The sequence below is a fragment of the Scyliorhinus torazame genome, chromosome 10 (genome assembly GCF_047496885.1).
Source record: "Scyliorhinus torazame isolate Kashiwa2021f chromosome 10, sScyTor2.1, whole genome shotgun sequence".
Lineage (NCBI taxonomy): Eukaryota > Metazoa > Chordata > Chondrichthyes > Carcharhiniformes > Scyliorhinidae > Scyliorhinus > Scyliorhinus torazame.
Window position 1 is genome coordinate 41,009,292 of NC_092716.1, and position 26,316 is coordinate 41,035,607.

General features: G+C 49.3%; 1 protein-coding gene across 1 annotated transcript in view; it reads left to right on the forward strand.

Annotated features, from left to right (window-relative positions):
* The window catches only part of LOC140430215 (polycystin-1-like protein 2), a 157,051-nt gene that overhangs the window by 28,771 nt on the left and 101,964 nt on the right, over positions 1-26,316 (forward strand). Inside the window, exons 9-12 of the mRNA XM_072517652.1 lie at positions 5,447-5,578; positions 8,312-8,485; positions 17,767-17,894; positions 22,039-22,159. Of these exons, the coding sequence (XP_072373753.1) occupies positions 5,447-5,578; positions 8,312-8,485; positions 17,767-17,894; positions 22,039-22,159 (555 nt within the window). The remainder of the gene's footprint in view (positions 1-5,446; positions 5,579-8,311; positions 8,486-17,766; positions 17,895-22,038; positions 22,160-26,316) is intronic.

Genomic DNA, 26,316 nt, shown 5'->3' on the forward strand with positions numbered 1-26,316 from the left:
GCCGACGCCGGAGGGATTTCCGCCCCGCCAGCTGGTGGAAACGACCTTTGTTGCCCCGCCAGCTGGCGCGGAAATGACATGTCGGGGCGGCGCATGCGCGGGAGCGTCAGCGGCCGCTGACAGTTTCCCACGCATGCGCAGTGGGGAGAGTCTCTTCCGCCTCCGCCATGGTGGAGACAGTTGCAGAGGCGGAAGGGAAAGAGTGCCCCCACGGCACAGGCCCGCCCGTGGATCGGTGGGCCCCGATCGCGGGCCAGGCCACCGTGGCGGGCATCCCCCCGGGGTCAGATCGCCCCGCGCCCCCCCCCAGGACCCCGGAGCCCGCCCACGCCGCCTTGTCCCGCCGGTAAATAGGTACTCTAATTTACGCCGGCGGGACAGGCAATTTATCGGCGGGACTTCGGCCCATCCAGGCCGGAGAATCGAGTGGGGGGGCCCACCAACCGGCGCGGCCCAATTCCCGCCCCCGGTACCAATATCCGGTACCGGAGACTTCGGCAACCGGCGGGGGCGGGATTCACGGCAGCCCCCGGCGATTCTCCAACCCGGCGGGGGGTCGGAGAATGACGCCCCATGATTGTAACCGGGTGTTCAGTCCGAGAAATGTTAATGCGACCCAGCCGTTAGAAAATAACCAGATGTCCTATGGCCACTTGAGAACAAGAGGTCCGCACCTCTCATCCACCCTTTGCTCCCGTCCATGATAATATACTCGAGCCCTTTTCACATATCGGGCTGGATTCTCCGGTGTCCCATCGTGTGTTTCTCGGCGTCACGCCATTCGCTGGAGGCGGAATTCTTTACTCCCTTCGCTTGTCATTGGGATTTCCATTGAAGCCCCCCCATGTTGCTGGGAAACGTACGGGCAGGGGTGCACTGCTGGATCGAAAAGAGAATCCCAACGGACAGAGAAATCCGGCCATCATTATCAGGCCGGTGTCCGTGACACATACTCGATACAGAACATATTGATTCCAGAATGTCTCAGGTCTTTGCTTCAGCCAGAGGAGGAGGCAGAGACTTAAAGGAAATACAGGAAGCAAAGAGAGGGAATGGGAGGAACCAGAAATAAAAACAGATATTTCTGGAAAGATTCAGCCAGTGGCAGTATCCAGTTGCATTAGAGAAGGTGCAGAGGATTTTACCAGGGTATTGCCTGGGCTGGAGCTTTTCAGCTATGAAGAGAAGCTGGCAAGGCTGGAGTTATTTTCCTAGGAGCAGAGAAGGCTGAGGGGCACGTGATTGAGGTATATAAAATTATAAGGGGAATAGGCAGGGTGGATGGGAAGGAAATGTTCCCCTTAGCAGAGGGGTCGATAGCCAGGGGGCACAGGTCTCGGTAAGGGGTAGGAGGTTTAAAGTGGATGTGTGGAAAAGCTTTTTCGCCCAAGGGTGATGGGAATCTGGAACTCACTGCCTGAAAGGGTGGTAGAGGCAGGAAACCTCGTGACATTTAAGAAGCATTTAGATCAGCACATGAAATGTTATAGCGCACAAGGATATGGACCATGTGCTGGAAAATCTGATTAGAATAGATAGGTACTTGATGGTCGGCATGCACACATTGGGCCGAAGGGCCTCTTTGCATGGCCCCGAACAGGCGCCGGAATGTGGCGACTAGGGGCTTTTCACAGTAACTTCATTTGAAGCCTACTTGTGACAATAAGTGATTTTCATTTCTCAATGATTTTCATTTCATGCTGTAAAAACTCTGACTCTATGACCATCTCAATGTAAGGTTAACTTTGTACAACTAAGCAAAATTTAAAATTGATATCAGGTGTTTATTTAATGTCTTCTGGATATTGGCAGCAGTTGCACTTTCAGCTTGAACGGGTTGCATGTGTCCCTTTAGAGGACATTAAGAGCCAATCACAGTGTGGGACTAAGGTCGCAGATCAGCCAGACTGGCTAACGATTTCTTTCCCTGAACGACATTAATGAACCAGTTGGGACTTTAGTGAAATTCAGCAGCTTTTTATTGGTAATTTTTCTGTTGTACGCAGCAGATTGCTTGCTTAGTGAGCCCAATTTCACAGCTTAATGAGTGCCAGTCCACAACCTATCAGTATCGTTGCTTAAAGTCACTTCAAGAATTTAGAAAGTAAATTAGCCGCATTCAAGTTACAAATGGATATTAACGTATAATTGGGGCAGTTATTTGTTCCATAGAGTTTTAAAATAATCTCTCAACAGTGGTGTTGATGCTGCTCTTGGAGAACTAAAATAATCAAGCTGAAATTAATCATCAATATGAATCAAATGTAATATCCCACAATTCATAAACTGAATCAAGTAATAACACTGAGGAAGACCAATTTAAATTTACACCATGTATAATTTTACTTTGAAAAGAGTTCCTTGGATTAACTGGAAAGCTACAATATTTTTGTCCAAAAGTACACTTTGTTCATATAATGTGTAAAAGCACATTCTAAAATATTTCAATATAAAAATGACAGAAGATGCCATAAAACCTTGGCTTGGCTTGGTACAGTGTGTTAACTTGGTGTCATTATACAATTGCTAAGTAATTTGATATTTACAATATACAGCCTGGGGAAAACATTTCAAATTCAAAAATTATACAAAGTGCAACAGAATTTAACTTTTCTTCATACAGCATGTTCCTCTCTGAAGTGCCTCAATACGATTTCAACACTTTTGTATTCATGTTCAATGTTCGGCATACAACCCGAGGGGTTCTATCAATTTTTCAGTCCTTCGGTGTACCATGACTGAAAGCCTTAGTCAGCGATCTTTCCCCATTGTTCCTCTGCAGCAGTTGCCCCAAGCTTTAGTGCATTCCTCTGCATGCAGTCGTGGGCCTTGGAATATGCCAGCCTGCAATATTGGTTGGGGTCAACTCTTTGCACTGGACGACCAACAAGTTTCGGGCAGACCAAAGTGTGTCTTTCCCCGGGTTGACGACCCCCCAGCAGCAGTTGGTATTTATCTCCGTGTGGGTCCCTGGGAACAGGCTGGAGAGCACAGAGTCCTGTGTCACAGAGCTGCTTGTGATGAACCGCGACAAGAACTACTGCATCCTTTTCAGGTCCTGCCTTGTAAAGCCACATTCCAGAAGGTGGAGGATCATGGTCTCCTCCCCACCACAGCCATCTCGAAGACCACGTGCTGGTGGTGGGGGTGGGCGGCACTCCTGGATGTGCTTGACGGAGCTGGTGGGCAAGGCCTTTCTCACCACCAATCAAGCTACGTCTTGGTGCTTGTTTAAAAGTTTGGCAGTGCAGCATTCTGCCAAATGACCGTGGCAGTCTGCTCAGGGAACCATCAGACAGGATCCACCATCTCCTTTTCCCACAGGGCCTCTAGTTACGTTACGTGCAGACCACTGCCTGATAGACTTGTGGTCAAAGGTTTTTTTCGGCATAACCTTTTCTATGAGGGACAGGTGCTACAGCACAGGGCAACTGTTTGGAGGGTTCCATGGCAATGTGGCCAGACCAATTCTTCATTTGTGTAACGAGGGTATATGCACAGCTTGATGCAGCTGCACACAAAGGTGCCCATCAGGATGAGGGTGATGTTGGGTATGTTTTCCCCTTTATCTAGATGTTTGTACATTGTGTCCATGCGAACAGAATCCATTTTCAACTCCAGGTTAAAGCGGAGGAAGCTTGGGTGATCACCACGGCGCAGGACTGAGGAATGGACCAGCCTGCGCCACCAAGTGTACCACACACCTGATGACCAGGTTCTCACCCACAATGGAGAGGGAGCGTCTCTCGCACATGCCCAGTTTTTGCTCGCTCCTTCCAGCTTCTAGCTCATGCCCTGATCCCACTGAACCAGATTCCCTGTACTTCAGATAATCTGACCGGATGGTGAACAGGATAATGAGTCGGTTGGCCCAGTTCACAAAGAACATGGCTTCGCTCTGTTGCTGCGATTTACCTTGGCTCCCAAGGCCAGTTGGAAGTGGTCACAGACGCTCATCAGTCTGTGCACCGACAGTAGATCTGTGCAGAAGGCAGCGACATCCTCCATGTACATGGGTGCTTTGACCTGCATGCTGGGGTCATCACTTCTCTTATCCTTCCTGATGGACTCAGCAAAACGTTCTATGCAACACACAGACAGGATAGGGGAGAGAGGTCAGCGCTGTCTGACTCCTGATTTGATTAGAAAGCTTTCCGATTTCTATCCATGGCCTCAATACTTCAGGCTGCATACTCTGCCCATAATCTGGAGGAATGACTGGAAGCATGAGAGGCCGGCGTGTGGGAATATGAGCAGGATCTTACTGCTGATTGGTCAGCCTATTGTGTGTGTAATAGTTAGGTCAGTTCATGTTAACATTCTTGCAAGATAAAACCTGATGCAGTTTGAAAACTGCCTTACAAATTACTGCAAATATCAATTATTAACCTAGGCCAGTGGGCAGCACGGTAGCACAAGTGGATAGCACCATGGCTTCACAGCGCCAGGGTCCCAGGTTCGATTCCCCGCTGGGTCACGGTCTGTGCGGAGTCTGCACGTTCTCCCCGTGTGTGTGTGGGTTTCCTCTGGGTGCTCCGGTTTCCTCCCACAGTCCAAAGACGTGCAAGTTAGGTGGATTGGCCATGGTAAATTGCCCTTAGTGTCCAAAAAGGGTAGGAGGGGTTATTGAGTTACGGGGATAGGGTGGAAGTGAGGGCTTAAATGGGTCGGTGCAGACTCGATGGGCTGAATGGCGTCCTTCTGCACTGTATGTTCTATGTTCTAAAATAACAACAGAGTTAAATAATAAAGCTTTCAAAACAGCTCACATCAACACAAAATCCTAAATGCCTCAAAATGCAATTATTTAAAGATATTCAAAAATACTTTAAATATGTTTATTTTGAAATGAACATTTGGTTTTTGATTCCTTCTATCAGATCACACTGAAAAGTGAAACACAAACTGCAATGTTCTTGTCGGGGGATGGCCTGATTTATTACAAAAACACTTGTAGCTAAAGCTATAAACGGTTTATTAACATTAACTGTGGGTAAACTATATACAAGACAACAGATGAAAAACAGTAAAATCATGCCAAGCAACCTCTCTTCAACTTCCTCCAGCCAGTCTGAGGTCAGCTGACTTTAAAATTCACTTGTGTACTTGTGAGACTCCTAGTGGTCAGTCGGTGAATTACAACACAACCATGATATCACTACACAACCCATCCATGCGTTTTTAAATGAGGTGTAATTGTTTTTAGCGAGTTGACTATTGATTAAAGTAAAAGGTGCCCAATAAATATAGAACCATGAGAATCTGCAGCCATCTGCACAAATATTTTACATGTGGGAGAATTTCACTATCTAACCTCGGCCTTACGTTCAGCAATAATACAACCCCCATTCACATTCACTCTTTCATCTACATTCCTGATCCTGTGGTAGAAATCAAAATGATTATTGTTCTCAAATGTTGTTTTTTCTTTTGTTTCTATTACAAGATGATTGAGGATATCTTACCGAAATTTACTATGATAGCAATGAATTCATCCTCACTAAATGGAGTACAGAAAGCCAATACTTACCTTGCTTTTATTACGTCACGCACTGATGCCCTGTCTGTTACATCACAGGTGAGATTTGTCATGCCAAGGTTTAAATGCTTAAATGCATAACAATACTTAATTCTATTCGCAAATTACACAGTTCTTTTAACATACTTGCTCCGGTGCTTTGGAATGTTGTAATGTTTTGGTCAGTGTAGGCGAAGATGGAATTGCAAGTTTAAGGCTGCTTATCTGTGAAAGACTTTCCTTCTTTGTCTTTAAGATTTTACATTGGTAATATGTATATTAACTATAATGCCTGGTGTGTGATCATTTATATTTATATATGCTGAATTTTGCTCCTGGTAAGTTAGGAAATGCACTGTTTTATGCCATGCAACTTACAAAGTATCATCAGGACCACATTTACACTGACTGAATAAATCAAACTATGTTTCAATTTAAGATTATTTCAGGAGTATGTATGATATTCACAGACTCAGATTCCATGGTTATGCAGCATATGTCATTTTGGGTATGTGCTGTCTCCTAGCCTTGTGCTCATGTTTCTTGGAATGCTTTCTGAGGATTGAACTGCCCTTTTACACGGTATTGGAGTCATAGGCCATGATTTAGTGGCTGTGTTAACCATGGGCGCAAATTCCGCAATGCCCGCTAAATCTTGCAAGAGGACAAAAATCAGGATTTGCGGCGGTGAGATTTCCAAACGCGATCCTTCCAGCACCTTTTCGATAACGCGATCAGGTTCATGCCCAGGAAGGGTGCACACCTGATTGAAATGAAATGAAAATCGCTTGTTGTCACAAGTAGGCTTCAAATGAAGTTACTGTGAAAAGCCCCTAGTCGCCACATTCCGGCGCCTGTTCGGGGAGGCTGGTACGGGAATTGAACCCGCGCTGCTGGCCTGCCTTGGTCTGCTTTCAAAGCCAGCGATTGGCAGATGTTATAATATATTTTAATATCATTAGTGGACCTAACACCACTACTTCCGCCCTCAACATATCATCCCATCCAGGCAGCATGACGTCAGGCTGGTGCAAACCATTGCTGGTTTTGAAATATGAAAAACAGTTGTTATGATCACGCCAGGGGTGCACAGGTAGGGATATCCCCTGGCTGGTGAGTGACATGCTTGGGTAGTGTCTGACACCCTGTTATTGCCAACCTGACAGGGCCTCCCTGGCAGTGCCAACCAGCCGCAATGAGGGGGCTCCCTATATATGTATTGGGGGGGGGGCGCTTTTCCCGAGGAGGGGGGAGTGCCCCGATGCATGTGACGGGGTGGGCTGATGCCTGTGAGGGGGGCGGGGGTTGCCCCGATGCCTGTGGGGAATCCTCAGTGTATGTTTGGGGGTGGGAGTAAGTTTATTCTCTGCGCAGATCGGAGCGCCCTTTAAAGATGACTCCCCCAATCTCTGTGGAGCTATCTGTGGAGATATTGACAGACCAGGTGAATGGGTAAATTGTGGCAGATGGAATTTAATGTAAGCAAGTGTGACATTATCCATGTTGGACCAAGAAAGGATAGAGCAGAGGTTAGGTACAGTGAATGTCCCAAGAGATTTGGGGGTTCAGGTGCATAGGTCCTTGAAATGCCAAGAACAAATTCAGGAAATAATCATAAAGGCTAATGAAATGCTCGCTTTTATATATAGAGGATTGGAATATAATGACACAGGGGCTATGCTGCACTATCCAAAACCCTGGGGGCCGGTTTAGCTCACTTAGCTAGACAGCTGGTTCACAATGCAGAGTAAGGCTAGCAGCATGGGTTCAATTCCCATACCAGTTGAGTTTATTCATGTAGGCCCCGCCTTCTCAACCTTGCCCCTCACCTGTGATGTGGTGATCCTCAGGTTAAATCACCACCAGTCTGTTCCCCCCCTCAAAGGGGAAAGCAGCTTATGGTCATTTGGGATTATGGCGACTTTACCTTTACAAAACCCTGCTCAACTCCACATTTTAAGCACTCATCTAAATGCTTCTTAAATGTTGTGAGATGAGAGATTCTAGATGACAATGTTTCTGCGCCCCATGGCTTCTTTAGAACCTCAAGTACAGTTGGCCATCGGCTATAGGGGCCCTCTGAGGTTACATATCAAGGCTTGGACTTCTAAGGCTTATATTCATTTTCTAGGAGGGGGCGGCATGGTGGTACAGTGGGTTAGCATTGTTGCCTCAGAGCTGCAGGGACCCATGTTCAATTCCAGCCTCGGATGACTGTCCTTGTGGAGTTTGGACTTTCTCCCCGTGCCTGCGTGGGTTTCCTCCGGGTGCTCCAGTTTCCTCCCACGTCCAAAGATGTGCAGGTTAGATGGCTTGGCTATGACAAACCTTAGGATCCAAAGGTTGGATGGGATTCTCTTTCAGAGGGTTGATGCAGACTCGATGGGCCGAATGGCCTCCTTCGGTAGGCCCTTCTATGAAGGGTACCCACAACTCCTTTGGCAACAGTTCTTTTCTGCGGTAGACTTTTGAACTGAAGTGATGGGCATCAGTTATGCTCCTCGTGTCATGTGGGCAAGAGACAAAAAGGAACTGAAACGTGAACGCGCCAATATTTGTTAGTCAGCAGCAAAGATTCAGAATGAAAGCCTTTTGACTTCATTGCTGAATTCCTGGGGATTTTTTTTAGTTTGTTGGTCGAGAACCCCAGGATAGAATGGCTAGGGCTTGCTGTGCATTCGATTGAACAATAGATATTAAATGGGTTTCAACATCACAGCGGACTTTGACAGATGGAATGTATTACAGGCTATATGTATTTTGAAAACTTCCAATGCTCTTTCTTTATCTTAGGAGAGAGCTAGTAACATACTTCTGACCCTGAGTGACAAGTTGGAGTCTTTTCCTGTTCAAAGACCGAATGACATCATGTGGAAGTTGTCTGCAGCACAATCTGGTCTTTATGTGGTTAGCAATCTGCTGTCCGCTTCAATGTCAAATAAAAACCTTGATGTGGACAAAGAGAAGGTAAAGATACTTGAATATTTATCATTGAATGGCTTGGGATTGAAATAAAAAAAGTTAGTTGAGAAGTCAATGTAATCTTCCTTCCACTAGTATGGTTTCTATTTGTAGTGCAACACTTAGCATTAGTCAGACTTCATTTTCAATATAGAGAATGGGAGCCAAATTTCATTGGAGCTAATGAACAGGAGTGAAATGGGAGTGTGGTTGGATTTATGTGACAAGTGGATGGCTAACTGGTCCTTTCAAATTCCACCTGTTTATGGAGATACTTTACACAAATAGAAGTGTGCAGTGCAGAATTATGCAGGGCTATCGTGAGGCTGTTTCAAATATACTCTGACCCTTCTTAGCAGACGTCTGCTGTTGTTTTGCTTGGGCATTGAGATGATGAAATGTGGCAGGAAGAAAATATTTGAGTGGGAAGAGCTAGCTCAGTGAAAGCACATTAATTGTATCAAAAATAACCAATTGGTATCAAATCGAATTAGGTTGCTTGAATTTATTTTGGAAAAGTTAAAAGTTCCTTCATTTTGGACTAATTCAAATATCAGTGCATTACAGATGGATTATATCTTTAATACACAGAATGCTACAGTATAGATCTTGCAAAAGATTCTTATTAAAGCAAGAGAATTGCCTGCACCATGTGCTACTTGAGTATTAAACTGGCCTGCATTTTGATATGTTTATTGACCTGTGTTTTGATGCACGTTGGAGACAATTCATTCCATTTGATTCTATTTTAATGTTATCCTTTCTTTTCATTCTGGTTTAATGATTGTAGCGCACAAAGACTCCGAGAGACGAATAGAGTGAAGTCGATGAGGCTTTATTAAGCGTGACTGTTTCCCCCGCAGTTCGGTAGTAGACTGCCTGCGGGGGAGGACTCCAGGTACTTATACTCCGCCTTCAGGGCGGAGCTAGAGGTCAACGTCCAACCAGGACCCGGGATCTGTCAGCCAATGACATCATGGCTGCACAGTCCCACATGACCCCTAATGCATACTACCACATTCACCCCTTGTTAAAAATGAACCCGGCGGGGTGATGCTTCGCATGGTGGTAAGGGTTTACAAGGCTGGTCCTGGGAGGAAAACTTTCACATGTTATAACAGTATGTACAAGGTTTATTTTTTGTTTCAAACTATTTACAGTAATCGTCAGAAAAAGACAAAACGTTCTTGTTAAAAGTCCACATTGTACTGTTAGATCGACGCCACGAGTCGGTCGGGCGGTCTGGTCGTCCGTGTCGATCGCCTCGGCCCCGGTGGTGGTGGTGCTTGTTCCGGTGTTGTCTTCTCCGGGAGCCTTACGGTTTCAGCTTGGGCTTTATTCCTGGTCGGGCCTGGGAGGAGGACTGATCCTCCTGGGAAGGGGGTGGTCGCGGGGTGCGGCGGTGGCAGGAAGGGGGGGGTTGGGTGATTGGTGTCGGGGGGGTGTGTGTGTTGCCGGCGGGCGCCAGATCTCGCAGAGAGACGGTGTCCTGTCGGCCGTCGGGGTACTCCACGTAGGCGTACTGCGGGTTCGCGTGAAGGAGGTGAACCCTTTCGACCAACGGGTCCGACTTGTGCGCCCGCACGTGCTTTTGGAGCAAGATGGGTCCTGGGGCCGCCAGCCAGGTCGGCAGCGACATTCCAGAGGAGGACTTCCTGGGGAAGACAAGAAGGCGCTCATGAGGCGTTTGATTAGTGCTAGTACACAGTAGTGACCGGATGGAGTGGAGGGCGTCCGGAAGGACCTCCTGCCACCGGGAAACTGGGAGGTCCCTGGACCGTAGGGCCAGTAGGACGGTCTTCCAGACCGTGCCGTTCTCCCTCTCTACTTGCCCGTTCCCCCGGGGGTTGTAGCTGGTCGTCCTGCTCGAGGCTATCCCGTTGCTGAGCAGGAACTGGCGCAGCTCGTCACTCATGAAAGAGGACCCCCTGTCGCTGTGGACGTATGCGGGGCAACCGAACAGTGTGAATATGGTGTTCAGGGCTTTAATGACTGTGGCCGCGGTCATGTCAGAACAGGGGATGGCGAATGGGAAGCGGGAGTACTCGTCCACCACATTAAGGAAGTATATGTTGCGGTCGGTGGAGGGGAGGGGTCCTTTGAAATCCAGACTAAGGCGTTCAAAGGGGCGGGAAGCCTTAATCAGGTGCGCACCATCTGGCCTGAAAAAATGCGGTTTGCACTCAGCGCAGATGTGGCAGTTCCTTGTGACTGTACGGACCTCCTCTAAGGAGTATGGGAGGTTGCGGGGCTTGATAAAGTGGAAAAACCGAGTGACCCCCGGGTGGCAGAGGTCCTCGTGGAGGGTTTGGAGGCGGTTAATTTGTGCGTTGGCACATGTGCCGCGGGATAGGGCATCGGACGGCTCGTTCAGCTTTCCGGGACGATACAAGATCTCGTAGTTGAAGGTGGAGAGCTCGATCCTCCACCTTAAGATCTTGTCGTTTTTGATTTTGCCCCGCTGTACATTATCGAACATGAAGGTTACCGACCGTTGGTCGGTGAGGAGAGTGAATCTCCTGCCGGCCAGGTAATGCCTCCAATGTCGCACAGCTTCCACTATGGCTTGGGCTTCCTTTTCCACTGAGGAGTGGCGGATTTCTGAAGCGTGGAGGGTTCGGGAGAAAAAGGCCACGGGTCTGCCTGCTTGGTTAAGGGTGGCCGCTAGAGCTACGTCGGAGGCATCGCTCTCGACCTGGAAGGGGAGGGACTCGTCGATGGCGCGCATCGTGGCCTTTGCGATATCCGCTTTGATGCGGCTGAAGGCCTGGCAAGCCTCTGTCGACAGAGGGAAGGTCGTGGTCTGTATTAGAGGGCGGGCCTTGTCTGCGTACTGGGGGACCCACTGGGCGTAGTATGAAAAGAACCCCAGGCAGCGTTTCAGGGCTTTTGAGCAGTGCGGGAGGGGAAATTCCATGAGGGCGCGCATACGTTCGGGATCGGGGCCTATTATCCCATTGCGCACTACGTAGCCCAGGATGGCTAGCCGGTTGGTGCTAAAAGCGCACTTGTCTTCGTTGTATGTGAGGTTCAAGGCTTTAGCGGTCTGGAGGAATTTTTGGAGGTTGGCGTCGTGGTCCTGCTGGTCGTGGCCGCAGATGGTTACATTGTCGAGATACGGGAACGTGGCCCGCAACCCGTGTTGATCAACCATTCGGTCCATCTCTCGTTGGAAGACCGAGACCCCGTTTGTGACGCCAAATGGGACCCTTAGGAAATGGTATAATCGCCCATCTGCCTCGAAGGCTGTGTACTTGCGGTCACTTGGGCGGATGGGGAGCTGATGGTAGGCGGACTTGAGGTCCACGGTGGAGAAGACTTTATATTGGGCAATCCGATTGACCATGTCGGATATGCGGGGGAGAGGGTACGCGTATAGTTGTGTGTACCTGTTGATGGTCTGGCTATAGTCTATGACCATCCTTTGGTTCTCCCCTGTCTTCACTACTACCACCTGTGCTCTCCAGGGACTATTGCTGGCTTGGATTATGCCTTCCTTTAGTAGCCGCTGGACTTCGGACCGAATGAAGGTCTGGTCCTGGGCGCTGTACCGTCTGCTCCTAGTGGCGACGGGTTTGCAATCCGGGGTGAGGTTCGCAAACAAGGACGGGGGTTGCACCTTGAGGGTTGCGAGGCCGCAGATAGTGAGTGGGGGTATTGGGCCGCCGAATTTGAAGGTAAGGCTCTGTAGATTGCACTGGAAGTCTAATCCCAGTAATGTGGGGGCGCAGAGTTGGGGAAGGACGTGGAGCCTGTAGTTTTTGAACTCCCTCCCCTGCACCGTTAGGGTAACTATGCAGAAACCTTTGATCTGTACGGAGTTCGATCCTACAGCTAGGGAAATCTTTTGTGCACTGGGATGGGTGGTCAAAGAACAGCGTCTTACCGTGTTGGGGTGGATAAAGCTCTCCGTGCTCCCGGAGTCGACTAGGCATGGTGTCTCATGCCCGTTTATCAGCACCGTTGTCGTCGTCGTCTGGAGTGTCCGGGGCCGAGCTTGGTCCAGCGTTATTGAAGCGAGACGTGGTTGTAGTAGTTGAGCGTCTTCTTCGAACCCCGTGGAGCCGTCGACATTGGGGTCCGTTGTTGCCGTCCAAGATGGCGTCGGGGATGAACAAAATGGCTGCCCCCATGCATCGCACATGGCTGGGGGGTCACAAGATGGCGGTGGGGGTGGACAAAATGGCCACCCCCATGCGTCGTACAGGTCTGGGGTGGTCCAAGTTGGCGGCGCCCTTCCTCCCCTCGTGGTGGCCGGGACCCAAAATGGCGGCGTCTGCGGGTCGCACATGGGGCGCTGGGGGGGTTGGGGAGCGTTAGGAACGCGCTGGGCTCCCTCATCTCTGGGGACAGCGGTGGTCGGGACCCAAATTGGTAGCGCCGGCGGGTCATGCGGGGGGGGGGGGGGGGTTTGGGGGGCGTTAGAGACGCGCAGAACTCCCTCTTCTCCGTGGAGAGCGGTGGTCGGGACCCAAAGTGGTAGCGCCGGCGGGTCATACATGGGGCGCGGGGGGGGGGGTTGGGGAGCGTAAGCGGCGTGCAGGGCTCCCTGTTCTCCCGGGACCGCGGTGGTCGGGACCCAGAGTGGCTGCGCCTGCGGGTCGTACATGGGGCGCTGGGGGGGGGTTGGGGAGCGTAAGCGGCGTGCAGGGCTCCCTGTTCTCCCGGGACAGCGGCGACCTCGCGGGACCGGCACACAACCGCGAAATGGCCCTTTTTCCCGCAGCTCTTGCAGATCGCTGCGCGGGCCGGGCAGCGCTGCCGGGGGTGTTTCGCCTGGTCGCAGGAATAGCAGCGGGCGCCCCCGGTGCGACTTGACGTTTGGACTGCGCAAGCCTGTGGGGTGTCCGGTGGGGGGGGTGGGTTTGTCGCGACGGGTACGTACGGAGCCCAATGGGCTGCCGCGCAGTCGGGGCCGTAGGCGCGGGTATTTCGCGCGGCCACGTCTAGGGAGGCTGCTAGGGCCCGTGCCTCTGAGAGTCCTAGCGACTCTTTTTCTAGAAGTCTTTGGCGGATTTGGGAGGAGTTCATACCTGCCACAAAAGCATCGCGCATTAACATGTCAGTGTGTTCAATTGCGTTCCCTGACGGGCAGCTGCAGGCTCGTCCCAAAATTAGTAGCGCGGCGTAGAATTCATCTATCGATTCTCTGGGACTTTGCCGTCTCGTTGCGAGCTGATAGCGAGCGTAGATCTGGTTTACTGGGCGGACATAGAGACTTTTCAGTGCTGCGAACGCCGTCTGGAAATCCTCTGCGTCTTCGATGAAAGAGAAAATCTCCGTGCTTAACCTCGAGTGCAGGACCTGTAGTTTTTGGTCTTCTGTGACCCGGCCGGTGGCCGTTCTGAGGTAGGCCTCGAAACATGTCTGCCAATGCTTGAAAGCTGCTGCCGCGTTCACTGCGTGGGGGCTGATCCTCAGGCATTCCGGGATGATCCTGAGCTCCATAGTCCTTTTTAGGCACGCTTAATAAATTGTAGCGCACAAAGACTCCGAGAGACGAATAGAGTGAAGTCGTTGAGGCTTTATTAAGCTGACTGTTTCCCCCGCAATTCGGTAGTAGACTGCCTGCGGGGGAGGACTCCAGGTACTTATACTCTGCCTTCAGGGCGGAGCTAGAGGTCAACGTCCAACCAGGACCCGGGATCTGTCAGCCAATGACATCATGGCTGCGCAGTCCCACATGACCCCTAATGCATACTACCACAATGATCGACATCCATTTTGCTATTAATTAATAGTTCATCCATGTTCATTTAATAACTGTCAGTGTTTCCTGTCAAATGCCTTTTGAAAATGAAATGAAATGAAATGAAAATCGCTTATTGTCACAAGTAGGCTTCAAATGAAGTTACTGTGAAAAGCCCCTAGTCGCCACATTCCGGCGCCTGTTCGGGGAGGCTGTTACGGGAATTGAACCATGCTGCTGGCCTGCCTTGGTCTGCTTTCAAAGCCAGCGATTTAGCCCTGTGCCTTTTGAAAGTTCATATGCAACTCATCAAAGCATTGTCTCGACCATCATCAAAGAACTCAATCAAAATAGCCGAAGCCTATTTATTTTTAACAAACGAATGGTGAATTTAATTTATCAGCCAATTGAGCTGAGAAATCTTGCAACCTTTAGGTCCTCCGGTGTTTGATTTGCATTGAGAAATAATTGGAATCTCTCCTCATATGAATTCCATGTCTCATAATCGTCATCAAACACGTCCATGGCGCCCATTTTTCCCACCATTTTTTGGATCCCGGCTCTTAAGATCTACACTTTCTCCCTTCCAAGTTTTAATGGAAAGTATGGCACAAACAATTCTTTTTAACAAGCAACTAGAAATTATTTCCTGTTTTGTCTGACTGGCGTTTGACTGTTTCCCCGAGTAGTGGTCCATGCAGAGTCGGCAGTCTTTGAAATCCCCGTTCCCTGCAGCCCATGTAGCTTCGCCATATGCATGACCGCTGTAGCTCAGACCCCATGCACTTCAGCAAATCTTCCCCGACTGTTGGTCTTCTTACTCACAGTTGTGGTCAAATTTTAAAAAAAAAACTTTCTGCATCTGTATCCGATGTCTGTGAATGCGCGAGACCGATTCCCAAAGTCATCCCACTGTTAGTCAATGGAATCTTTTTTTCAGTGATTTTTCTCGCCTGAGTCCTCATCGCCAGTTTTCCCTCCTGTTATATTTCTTTGTTGCCACAAAAAGAAAAGTTATGGGGTTGCCCACATTCTAGATTCTTGCAAAACACGATGAGAGGTTTATGTAGAGATGTTAATCATACAACCAAAATGATGATCTGCGCAAAGCCTCTGCTGACTTCATTACACATCACATAATGCATAACCAGCAGGAAAGAATTCCCAGTTACATTGCACTGCCCAAGGGAACGTTTGAATAATACAGCAATTTGTTTAAAGTCATTTTCAGTGATTTTAAATAATTTAAAATGCTCATTTCCTGTGATAAACTCATTTTCGGGTATATTGAGAAAACAGCTTCAGTTACAATTCTTGAGTACATCATGGAACTTTTTTTAATAGCAAGAGTAGATATAAACGATGATGTTGTATTACATTGTCTGATTGTATTGGTGTATGGAATATTTAGGTTTGTGATTAGGCAAATAAGCTTTTTTATTTAGAACATACAGTGCAGAAGGAGGCCATTCGGCCCATCGAGTCTGCACCGACCCACTTAAGACCTTAAGGGGGGGGGGGTTGGCGCTGCCGAATGTAATGAACTACTACTCCATGACAAATATCGCAATGGTCAAGAAATGGGTAGTGGAGGAGGGGTCGGTATGGGGGGGGTGGCAGATGGAGGCGGCTTATTGTATGGGAACGAGCTTAAGGGTATTGTTGACGGTGTCTCTGCCATTCACACTGGCCAGGTACTCCGTGAACTCAGCGGTGGTATCGGCCTTGAGGGTATGGGGCAGTGGAGGCAGCATTTGAGACTGGAGGGGGCCTCGGGGTGGGCACTGATCTGTGATAATCATTGGTTTGCACACAGGGTGCTGAAGGCGAGGTTTCGGCAGTGGTGACAGGCAGGGATTGAGTAATTCAGGGACCTGTTCATAGGGGGCAGCTTTGCAAAATTAGAGGACCTGGTGGAAAAATATGAACTGCCCAGGGGGAATGGTTTTAGGTACTGTTACGTTCTGGTGCTTGGCCAGTCGGAATAAATGCACTAAAGATCGTCTAGTTCTGGACTAGTTAAAGTTTTATTGTTCAACAATAATGTGGGTTATATAACCATAAGAATATTATCAAAAACTTCTAATTATTATAAATAACCTAAGAGATACTACAAAGTGTGACTATCTACTACAAAGACTGTCTCCAGACTCCCTGAGGTAACACTGTCATGTGGTTGTTCTCTAGTGCCACCTGCTGGTTGGAGGTCTTGTCTATCGCTATATACATGATTACTTATGCATATCATCACAGGTACCTGCAGGCCCAGAATTTTGTGAGGAGGGAGGTGCCTTCCTTTCCCGGGTTGCCGCCCTTGGGGCTGCAAGCTAAGGCGTTGTTGAGGGAGGGGATAGGGGAAGGGAAGGTGTCCGAGGTTGACAAGCAGCTGATGGATTGGGAAGGGGCTCCAATGGGGGACATTAAACGGAAGGGGAGGAGGAACTGGGGGCGGAAGTGGAGACTGGGATGTGGGAGGAGGCACTTCGGGGGGGGGGGGGGGATGCATCCTCGTCGTGTGTGAGGCTCAGCCGTATTCAGTTTGAAGTAGTTCACAGGGTAAATTTGACGGCTGTATGGATGAGTAGGTACTTTGATGGAGTAGAGGACAGGTGTGGGCAGTGCATGGGAAGGCCCGCGAACCTTATCCACATGTTTCGGGCATGTCCGAAGCTGAAGGGGTTCTGGAAAGGGTTTGCGGAAGTAATGTCTGTGATATTGGGGGTGAAGGTGGCCCCGCGTCCCGATTTAGCTACGTTTGGGGTGTCAGAAGACCCGGGAGTCCAGGGTGGCAAGAGACGCCAATGGCTTGGCCTTTGCCTCCCTGATTGCCTGGAGATGAATTTTACTTGGGTGGAGAGACTCGGAGCCACCGAAAGAGGGGGTGTGGGTGAGCGACCTCGTGGAATTCCTGAGGCTGGAGAGGGCCAAGTTCGCCCTGAGGGGGGTCAGTCATAGAATTTACAGTGCAGAAGGAAGCCATTCGGCCCATCGAGTCTGCACCGGCTCTTGGAAAGAGCACCCTACCCAAGGTCAACACCTCCACCCTATCCCCATAACCCAGTAACCCCACCCAACACTAAGGGCAATTTGGGGCACTAAGGGCAATTTATCACGGCCAATCCACCTAACCTGCACATCTTTGGACTGTGGGACGAAACCGGAGCACCCGGAGGAAACCCACACACACACGGGGAGGATGTGCAGACTCCGCACAGACAGTGACCCAAGCCGGAATCGAACCTGGGACCCTGGAGCTGTGAAGCAATTGTGCTATCCACAATGCTACCGTGCTGCCAGTCGATGGGTTCGTTCGGATGTGGAAGCCGTTCATTTACTTTTTTAAGGATTGAGGTGTCAGCAAAGGGGAAGAGGCAGGGGTGATTAAAGGGGTTAAAATGGGGAAGGCAGGACATGAGGGCGTAAGGCAGGAGGGAGTGTATGGTGGTTATTTAATACGTTGTTTAATTTCACAACTGCTTTCAGTTCTGTTTATGCAAATGCTTGAGTAAAATATTTTAAAAATAGAAAATGTGTGAAAGCTGATTCAAATATTTGCACATACAAAATCATCTATCATTACTTTCAATTTTGTATTTAGATGGAAAATATTTCAGAAGTTCTCCTCACATCCATCGATAAAATATCTTTTTCCCTTGAGAGTCAAATACATGCAGAAGACCCTGCATATTTTTTCCAGACATCCACCTTCAACATGGTCTTAAACAGGTAAAGAACTCGTCGCAGTAAGCAGTGCTTGAAGGAAGTAACTTTATATAACTGCATGATTCAGAAGGTGCTTTATGATGAATCTGTGGGTTGCCTCCGGGTGCTCCGGTTTCCTCCCACAGTCCAAAGATGTGCAGGTTAGGTGGATTGCTGAAGCTAAATTGCCGATAGTGTCCAACGGTTCGGTAGGGTTATGGGGTTACAGGGATAGAGTGGGGGAGCAGGCTTGGTGGGTTGCTCTTTCAGAGGGTCAGTATAGGCACGATGGGCTGAATGGTCTCCTTCTACACTGTAGGTATTCTATGATTTTATGGACACCTGTATTTAACAACCTCTCACCACTTAAGAAATATTCTGCCTTTTTTTCATCTACCTATAATGAATGTAAGAAATTGGCATATATAGATATATATTGGTATCTGTATGTGGTGAGGTAATCATTTTAAAATGGGTCAGGGTGTGTATATATCTGCTGTAGTAATTTTTTAAATCACATCCCTTCTAATGGATTCAAACATTTTACCTGCTACTGACCTCAAACTAACAGGTCTGTAATTCTCAATTCTCCCACTTCCTCCCTTACTAAATAGTGGGGTTGCGTTTGCTACTTTCCAGTCCAGAGGAACCTTTCCAGAATCTATATAATTTTGAAAGGTAACCACCAATGCATCCATTATCTCCATAGCTACCTCCTTCAACACCTAGGGATGAAGCTCATCTGATCCAGGGGGTTTATCAACCTACAATCTCGTCAACGTTTCAAGTGCTATCTCTTTACTAATACCACTTTCTTTTAGTTCCTCAGTTTCTCAAGGCCCTTGGTCACTTAATATTTCTGGGAGATTCTCGATATCAACTTCATTGAAGACGCAAAAGTAACTGTTTAGATTCTTTGCCATTTCCCTGTTATCCACTATAAATTCTTCTGCCTCCGCCTGTAATGAGCCCACATTTGTCGTAGCTAATCTTTTCCTTTTCACATATCTGAAGAAACCCTTGCAGTCCGCCTTTATGTTCCTCACTTGTTTGCATTCACATTCTCTTTTCCTTTTCTTCATCAGTTTCTTCATCAACCTTTGCTGGATTCTAAATTGTTTCCACTTTTCTAGCACCTTTATAAGCTACTTCTTTTGATCTAAAGCAATCTTTGATTCACCTTAGCCTTTGAGTGTTTGTGCATGAGAGGAATGTTGCAGATCACATAGTATTTCTTTCAATACAAACCATTACCTGTCTACCATAAATCTTTTAGTATATTTTCCCAACCCACCATAGTCAGCTTGCCCTTCATACCTTCATAGTTCTCCTTTCTTCAAATTTAAGACCCTAGTTTCAGAATGAACCATATTTCATTCAGACTTAATGAGAAATTCCATCATGTTCTGGTCACTATTTCCCAAAGGCTTCTTTATAGCAAGGTTATTAATGAGCTCTTTCTGACTACACACTAAATCCAAAATATCCCAATCCCTAGTTGGCTCCTCTAAATGCTACTCCAGAAACCCAGCTCAGACACACTCTGGGAATTCATCCCCCACGACATTAGTGCTGATTTGGTTAACACAACCTTTGTGTCAACTGAAGTTGCCCATTACTACTGTATTGCCCATGTCACATGCTCCTTTAATTTCCTGATTTGTTCTGTGCCCAACAGTATCACTACAGTTTTGTGGCCTCTAAACAATTCCCACCAATGTTTGCTGCCCCTTGCTGTTCCTTAGTTCTACCCAACTGATTCTACATCTTGATCCTTTGATCCTAAGATACTCCCTTACTAAAGTACTGAAATTGCCCCTTATTAGGGTGATGCCCCCCTCCTTTTCCTTTTCGCCTCGTCCTCCTACATGCCGCCTTGGATATTCAGTCCCCAATCTTGGTCACCCTGAAGCCACGTCTCCAGAATGGCAATTAAATCACACTCATTTATCTCAATTTGTGCATTCAAATCATCATTTTTTTGTGAATGCTCCATGCATTTAGATAGAATGTCATAATTCTGCTTTTTAAACTTTATTCTCTATTCTCATCCTATTTGGTGCTTGTCTATGCTTCATCTGCCATCTATTTTAACTTTCTACTTTTCTATTTAGGGCAGCACGGTAGCATAGTGGTTAGCACAGTTGCCTCACAGCTCCAGGGTCCCAGGTTCGATTCCCGGCTTGGGTCACTGTCTGTGCGGAGTCTGCACGTTCTCCCCGTGTGTGCGTGGGTTTCCTCCGGGTGCTCCGGTTTCCTCCCACAGTCCAAAGATGTGTAGGTTAGGTGGATTGGCCATGCTAAATTGCCCTTAGTGTCCAAAATTGCCCTTAGTGTTGGGTGGTATTACTGGGTTATGGGGATAGGGTGGGGGTGTGGGCTTGGGTAGGGTGCTCTTTCCAAGAGCTGGTGCCGACTCGATGGGCCGAATGGCCTCCTTCTGCACTGTAAATTCTATGATTCTATTTCCTTTTACCAGTCTTGCTACGCTTAAATCTGAGCTCCCCTCGAGTTCCCGTCCTCCTGCCAATCTATTTAACCCCCCCCGGATTTCCCTGTGAGGATGTTAGTCCCACTTCCGTTACAACACACCCTGTCCCTCTTGTACAGGCCCCACTTGCCCCAGAACTAGTCACAATGCCTCATAAAACTGATGCCCTCCTCCACCAGTTCTCCAGCCATATGTTTGATCACTCATTTCTATGCTCATAGGCATGTGGGACTGGGAATAATCTTGAAATTACCACGTTAGAGGCCTTTCTTTTCAATCTCCTTCCGAGCAACCTAAAATCTTCTTTCAGGAGTTTAACCCCTTTTCAACGTTAGCCATTTGTACCGATCTGGACCACGACCTCTGACTGCTCACCCTCTCCCAGAAGAATGTTCTGCAGCTACTCCATAACATCCTTGACTCTGGCAGCATGGAGGCAATGTATCATACTGGAGTTAAATCCACAGACACAGAAACATCTGTCTGCTCCCTTAAATAATGAATCCTCGATCACTACTGGCAGGGCCACAAACCTGGCTCTGGCTGCACTCCTCTGAGGAACCAGTGCCCTCACCAACATCCAAACTAGAGATCCAATTTGATAGTGCAGAATACCACCTGCCTTGTTCTTTTGGACTGCCTGGTAGTCACCATTCCCTTTCTGCCTCCATGCTCCTAATCTGCAGTGTGACCACCTCATTGAATATGCTATCCACCTAGCCCTCAGCCTTGCAGATATGCCACGATGACTCCAGCCACAATCGCCTTGCTAGCAAAACTCCCAAGATTGTGTTTCTGCAACTAGTGAAACCTCCTGCACATCTATCATTCTTTATGTCACTGGTAGTGTCCACAGCATCCCACATATTACAGAGCATGCATTCAATGGAACCGAGCTATCATGCCATGCCTTAACTTTACTTCACTTATGTTAACTTTATTTTACATAGGATTACTTATATCAACTTTACTTTACTTGGCCTTAACTTAATCAACCTTACGATGCTCATAAACCGTACTAGTACTGATAATCAAATGAATACTTAACACTTTAGCTACTTAACGATTAGTTTACATTTTTAGCATTTCCAGCTATTCAACATGCTCCCTAAGAGCAGACTCACCAGCCAATCAATTTATGGCTTTCCTGTCACACCACTCTTCACATTTTGTTCAAACTCAGCACACTTTAGGACTCTCGGAAGTTCCTCTCCTTGCACCGTGAGTATCTCCCACAAGTCTGCTTCTCCACTGCACTTGCTGAAGGTGAATGATGTAGATCGAGCTCCCTGGGCAACATTTATCCACTCCCCACCCCCTGAGCATTACCGCAGGTCCGCCTCGCCACTCCACTCCACTTCCCGAGGAGGTCAGTGACAAAACAGGAGGTGGCAATAGAGCATCGGCAGTTAAAGATTACATTTGGGTTGTAAAGAATTAATATGTTGTGACAAAAATAGTTTTCTTGAATTACTGCTGATTACATAACTGGAACAGTGAATGGGTCCAAACATTTAGCTGTCATGAATGATACTTTACTTCAGCGTACTGTTACAGTTACAAAGCAAATGAAAGCTCCTTTCTCAAGTAATGGCATCTTCACCTTAGTTGGTAATGGCATGCATTTACCAACTCGCAATGTGCAAGTTTTATAATTATTCTCTGTTATTGCTTCAGGTACAATCCAAGTAATATAAAAGCAAGCCGGGTTGAGACCTTGGAGGCAAATCCGTTCAGTTGCACATTTACAAATTCTAAAGACTTTCAGAATATTTCAAATAAAGATTTTCAATTACGGGTATGTACATTTTTGTAGATTCTGATGAATCAAACATCACACTGGAAATGATCTGGTTTCGGTTTTGTTGGGTGTGGTCCGGCTAATATGTAAATATATTATATTTGTTGGTGCCTTAGTCCTACTCCTACATGTGTTGATATACAATGGTGGTGTAAATATTATTTCTGTCTTTATTTTGTTTCCCCAGTCCTCGCTTTCTTATTAGGCTAGAGTTTGCAGTTTCATGGGCAGTGGTCATTCTTGATGTTTCATTCAGATTGCTCTAGATTGGTGACAATGTGTGAATCTGGAGAGGGAGTAGCACCAGGATATTGATCTGTGAGGGCAGGTGGTACTGTCCTAACTGCACCACATGCACATTTCTATCAGGATAGCTGGATGGTAGGGCGGCACAGTGGCGCAGTGGTTAGCACTGCTACCTCATGGCGCTGAGGACCCGGTTCAATCCCTGCCCCGGGTCACTGTCCGTGCGGAGTTTGCACATTCTCCACGTGTCTGCATGGCTCTCACCCCCACAACCCAAAGATGTGCAGGATAGGTGGATTGGCCACGCTAAATTGCCCCTTCATTGGAAATTTTTTTTAAAAAGATAGCTGGATGGTGATCATCTCCAGGAAGGATCTAAGCGGGAGCCAGAAATGATCTTTGGAAGGGCTCAGAAGCTGCCAGGAGCACTCCTCTCCCCAGCTGTACATTCAGGTATGTAGGGCTGGATTCTCCATTTCTCACACTAAGTGTTGATGCCGGTGCAGGATTCGTGGAGTTCCACGACAGTAAAACCGGCGCCGCACCTGGACCGATTCAGCGACTGTTAAGCGGCAGCACCGGCGCCACGTGGAACACATTCAATTCCAATGAGAAACGGTGCCGGAGTCGCCGGATTCACTATTGACACTCAGGAGGCTGACAAGCTGCAGCCGCATATGCACACTTCACTCCCCACACACACCACCCCAGCCAACAAGATGGCAGCAAGACGCGCGGCACCATGCTTCCTCGATGCCGAGCTGCAGACTCTCCTGGAGGTGGTGGAGGAGAGGTAGACCACCCTGTACCCTGGCCCGGGAAGGAGCCTGCCAGCCGCTGCCATTCGTCATGCCTGGGCGCAGGTGGTAGAGATGGTCAGCACGACCAGAAACACTATCTGGACAGGCCGGCAGTGGTGGAAAAAACTGCACGACCTCCTCAGGGCGACCAGGGTGAGTAGGCAACACTATACCCCTGGCACTAACCCGCATCCCACACACCCGAAACCCCTCCTCCCATAACCCGGTGGGAGGCCCAGAAAGTGGTGGCACAGTCAGTGGGTGATGTGGCACAGGTCCAGGTGGAGATGGTCCACTCCCTGTGCTCCTGGCTACGACATGCAGACCCTGGCCGAGATCATGGTGGGCCTGCAGGACTGGCAGCATCAGGTGGTGGGCGAGCCTCAGGAGATAGCTCTGCTCGCACGCCCGTCCCATGGAGTAGCCCAGGGGCCATCGGGCACTCCGAGGGAGGTGATGGGGTCTTGTTAGAAATCTAGTTTTATATTATAATAAGTTTAAAAGGAAGAAATGGTTCAAAATCAGAATGGCTTATTAAAGTGGTTCAAGATTAAAATGGTTCACTAAGGTCACACAGTTCAAACAGACAGGCAGTGAAAACTGCTGAATAGCATGAGAATGATCAGATTAAAATTCCAGACAGATACATTCGTTACACATTCGTTAGTGTGGTATTATAGGTATTACGGTACCTGATAGACTAAAGCACCATTGTTGGAAACTGTATGCTTGCTATTGGTTAGAATGTATGATAGCTCCACCTGCTAGGCGGCTTATAAGTGCCCGTGCCGCCGCAGCAGCCTTCATTCTGTACCTGAGCTGCTGGGGGAAACAGTAAAGCCTTCAGTTGGACTACAACCTCGCTTTAGTGGTCATTGATCGTGCATCAATTTAATAAGCAGTTTTTAAGAAGAAAGGATGGAGCTCCAAACAAACCGGAGTGTCTGCAACTTAGCCCCCACGCGGCGAACTCAGCGGCAATCTTTAAGCACTGGCTGGCGTGCTTTACAGGGTATCCCGGGACGGCCGAAAACGCACCCACGGGAGAGCAGAAACTGCAAGTTCTGCACTCAAGGGTGAGCCCAGAGATTTACACCCTCATCGAGGAAACGGAAGACTTCGATGCAGCAATAGAGCTGCTAAAAGGACACTATATTCGTCCGGTAAACCAGGTCTATGCCCGGCACCTGCTTGCAACAAGGCGACAAACCCCTGGGGAATCACTGGAGGAATTCTACCGTACACTCCTGATGTTGGGAAGAAGCTGCAGCTGCCCGCAAGTTTTGGCGAGCGAACACACGGAACTCTTAGCCCGGGACGCTTTCGTGGCAGGTATGCTATCTTCACAAATCCGCCAGCATCTGTTAGAAAAGGACACCCTGGGTCTCAGGGAGGCACGGGCTCTTGCAGGCTCCCTGGATGTGGCCTCCAGGAACGCCCGCGCTTACGTTCCCGACTGCGCGGCAGCCCCCTGGGCAGTGTGGAACCCCTCCGCGGCCGACTCCGAGACTTCCCCGATTCCCCCACAGGCCTGCGTTGCAAGGCGGCCTGGCAACCCCGGGGGGTCCCGCTGCTACTTTTGCAGGCAGGTCAAGCACCCCTGCCAGCGCTGCCCGGCCCGCACATCCACCTGCAAGGGATGCGGCAAAAAGGGCCATTTTGTGGGGGTATGTCAGGCCTGTGCAGTTGCCACGGTCTCCGGCGGCGAATGCGGACCGCAACCACAAACTTCTCCACGGGTCCCGTGCGGCCAGCGGTCGCCGCCACCTTCATATTCCAGGGCCACGTGCGGACCCCGGGTGCCGCCATCTTGTTCCGCGGACGCCACGGTGCCGCCATTTTGTGCACCCCCAGCCATGTGCGACCAATGGGAGCCGCCATCTTGGATGAACCACAGGACCCCAGCTCGGCTGACGATGCACTGCCCGAAGTGAACTCTCAACTGCTGAAATTAGCCTCAGTGACTCTGGATCAGGCCCGGCCTCGAACACTCTCAACTGCTATGACGACCGTATTCATCAACGGGCACGAGACGTCCTGCCTAATGGACTCTGGGAGCACGGAGACCTAAGAGACCCTGTGCCATGTAAAAGACGGCTTGGGTCCCGCGCATGCGCAGTTGGGCAGGCGCCAACTAGCGCATGCGCAGTGGCTGTCCTCCCTCAGGCCGCCCCGCACAACAATGGCGCAGGGCTATAACATTGCTGGCGGAGGAAAGGAGGCCCGCCGACAGAGAGGTCAGCCAGCCGACCGGTGGGCCCCGAACGCGGGCCACACACCTTCGGAGCCCCCCGGTGAAGGAGTCCCCCTACCCCCCCCCCTACCCCCCCCCCCACAGGCCGCACCCTGAGCGTTCCCGCAGAGTTCCCACCGGCAGCGACCAGGGGTGAACGGGGCTGGCGGGACTCTGTCGTGTCTGGTGCAAGACCCCCTTAGCATCTTTGCACTGTTCGGGTTCCCCGCTTACATACACAGTGATAGAGGGTCCTCCTTTATGAGCGACGAACTGCGTCAATTCCTGCTCAGCAAGGGCATCGACTCGAGCAGGACGACCAGTTACAACCCCCGCGGTAACGGACAGGTAGAGAGGGAGAACGGAACGGTCTGGAAGACCGTCCCACTGGCCCTACAGTCCAGGAACCTCCCAGTCTCACGCTGGCAAGAAGTCCTCCCGGATGCCCTCCACTCCATCCGGTCACTGCTTTGTACGACCACCAATCAGACACCTCACGAACGTCTCCTTGTCTTCCCTCGGAAGTCTTCCTCTGGGACCTCGCTCCCGACCTGGCTGGCAGCACCCGGACCCATCCTGCTCCGAAAACACGTGCGGGCGCACAAGTCGGACCCGTTGGTCAAGAGAGTCCATCTGCTCCATGCTAACCCCCAGTACGCCTACGTGGCGTACCCCGACGGCCGACAAGATACGGTCTGCCTTCGGGACCTGGCGCCCGCCGGAACCCCATGCACATCCCAGCCACCAGTCCCCCCCTTCCCCCCAACGCAGCACCTTACAGAAGGATCGGTCCTTCCGCCGGCCCCGCCTAGGCCCCCCCACCCACCGACGCCCCCCACAGGTCAACCGTTTTCCTCACCAGCACCGTCTAGGGG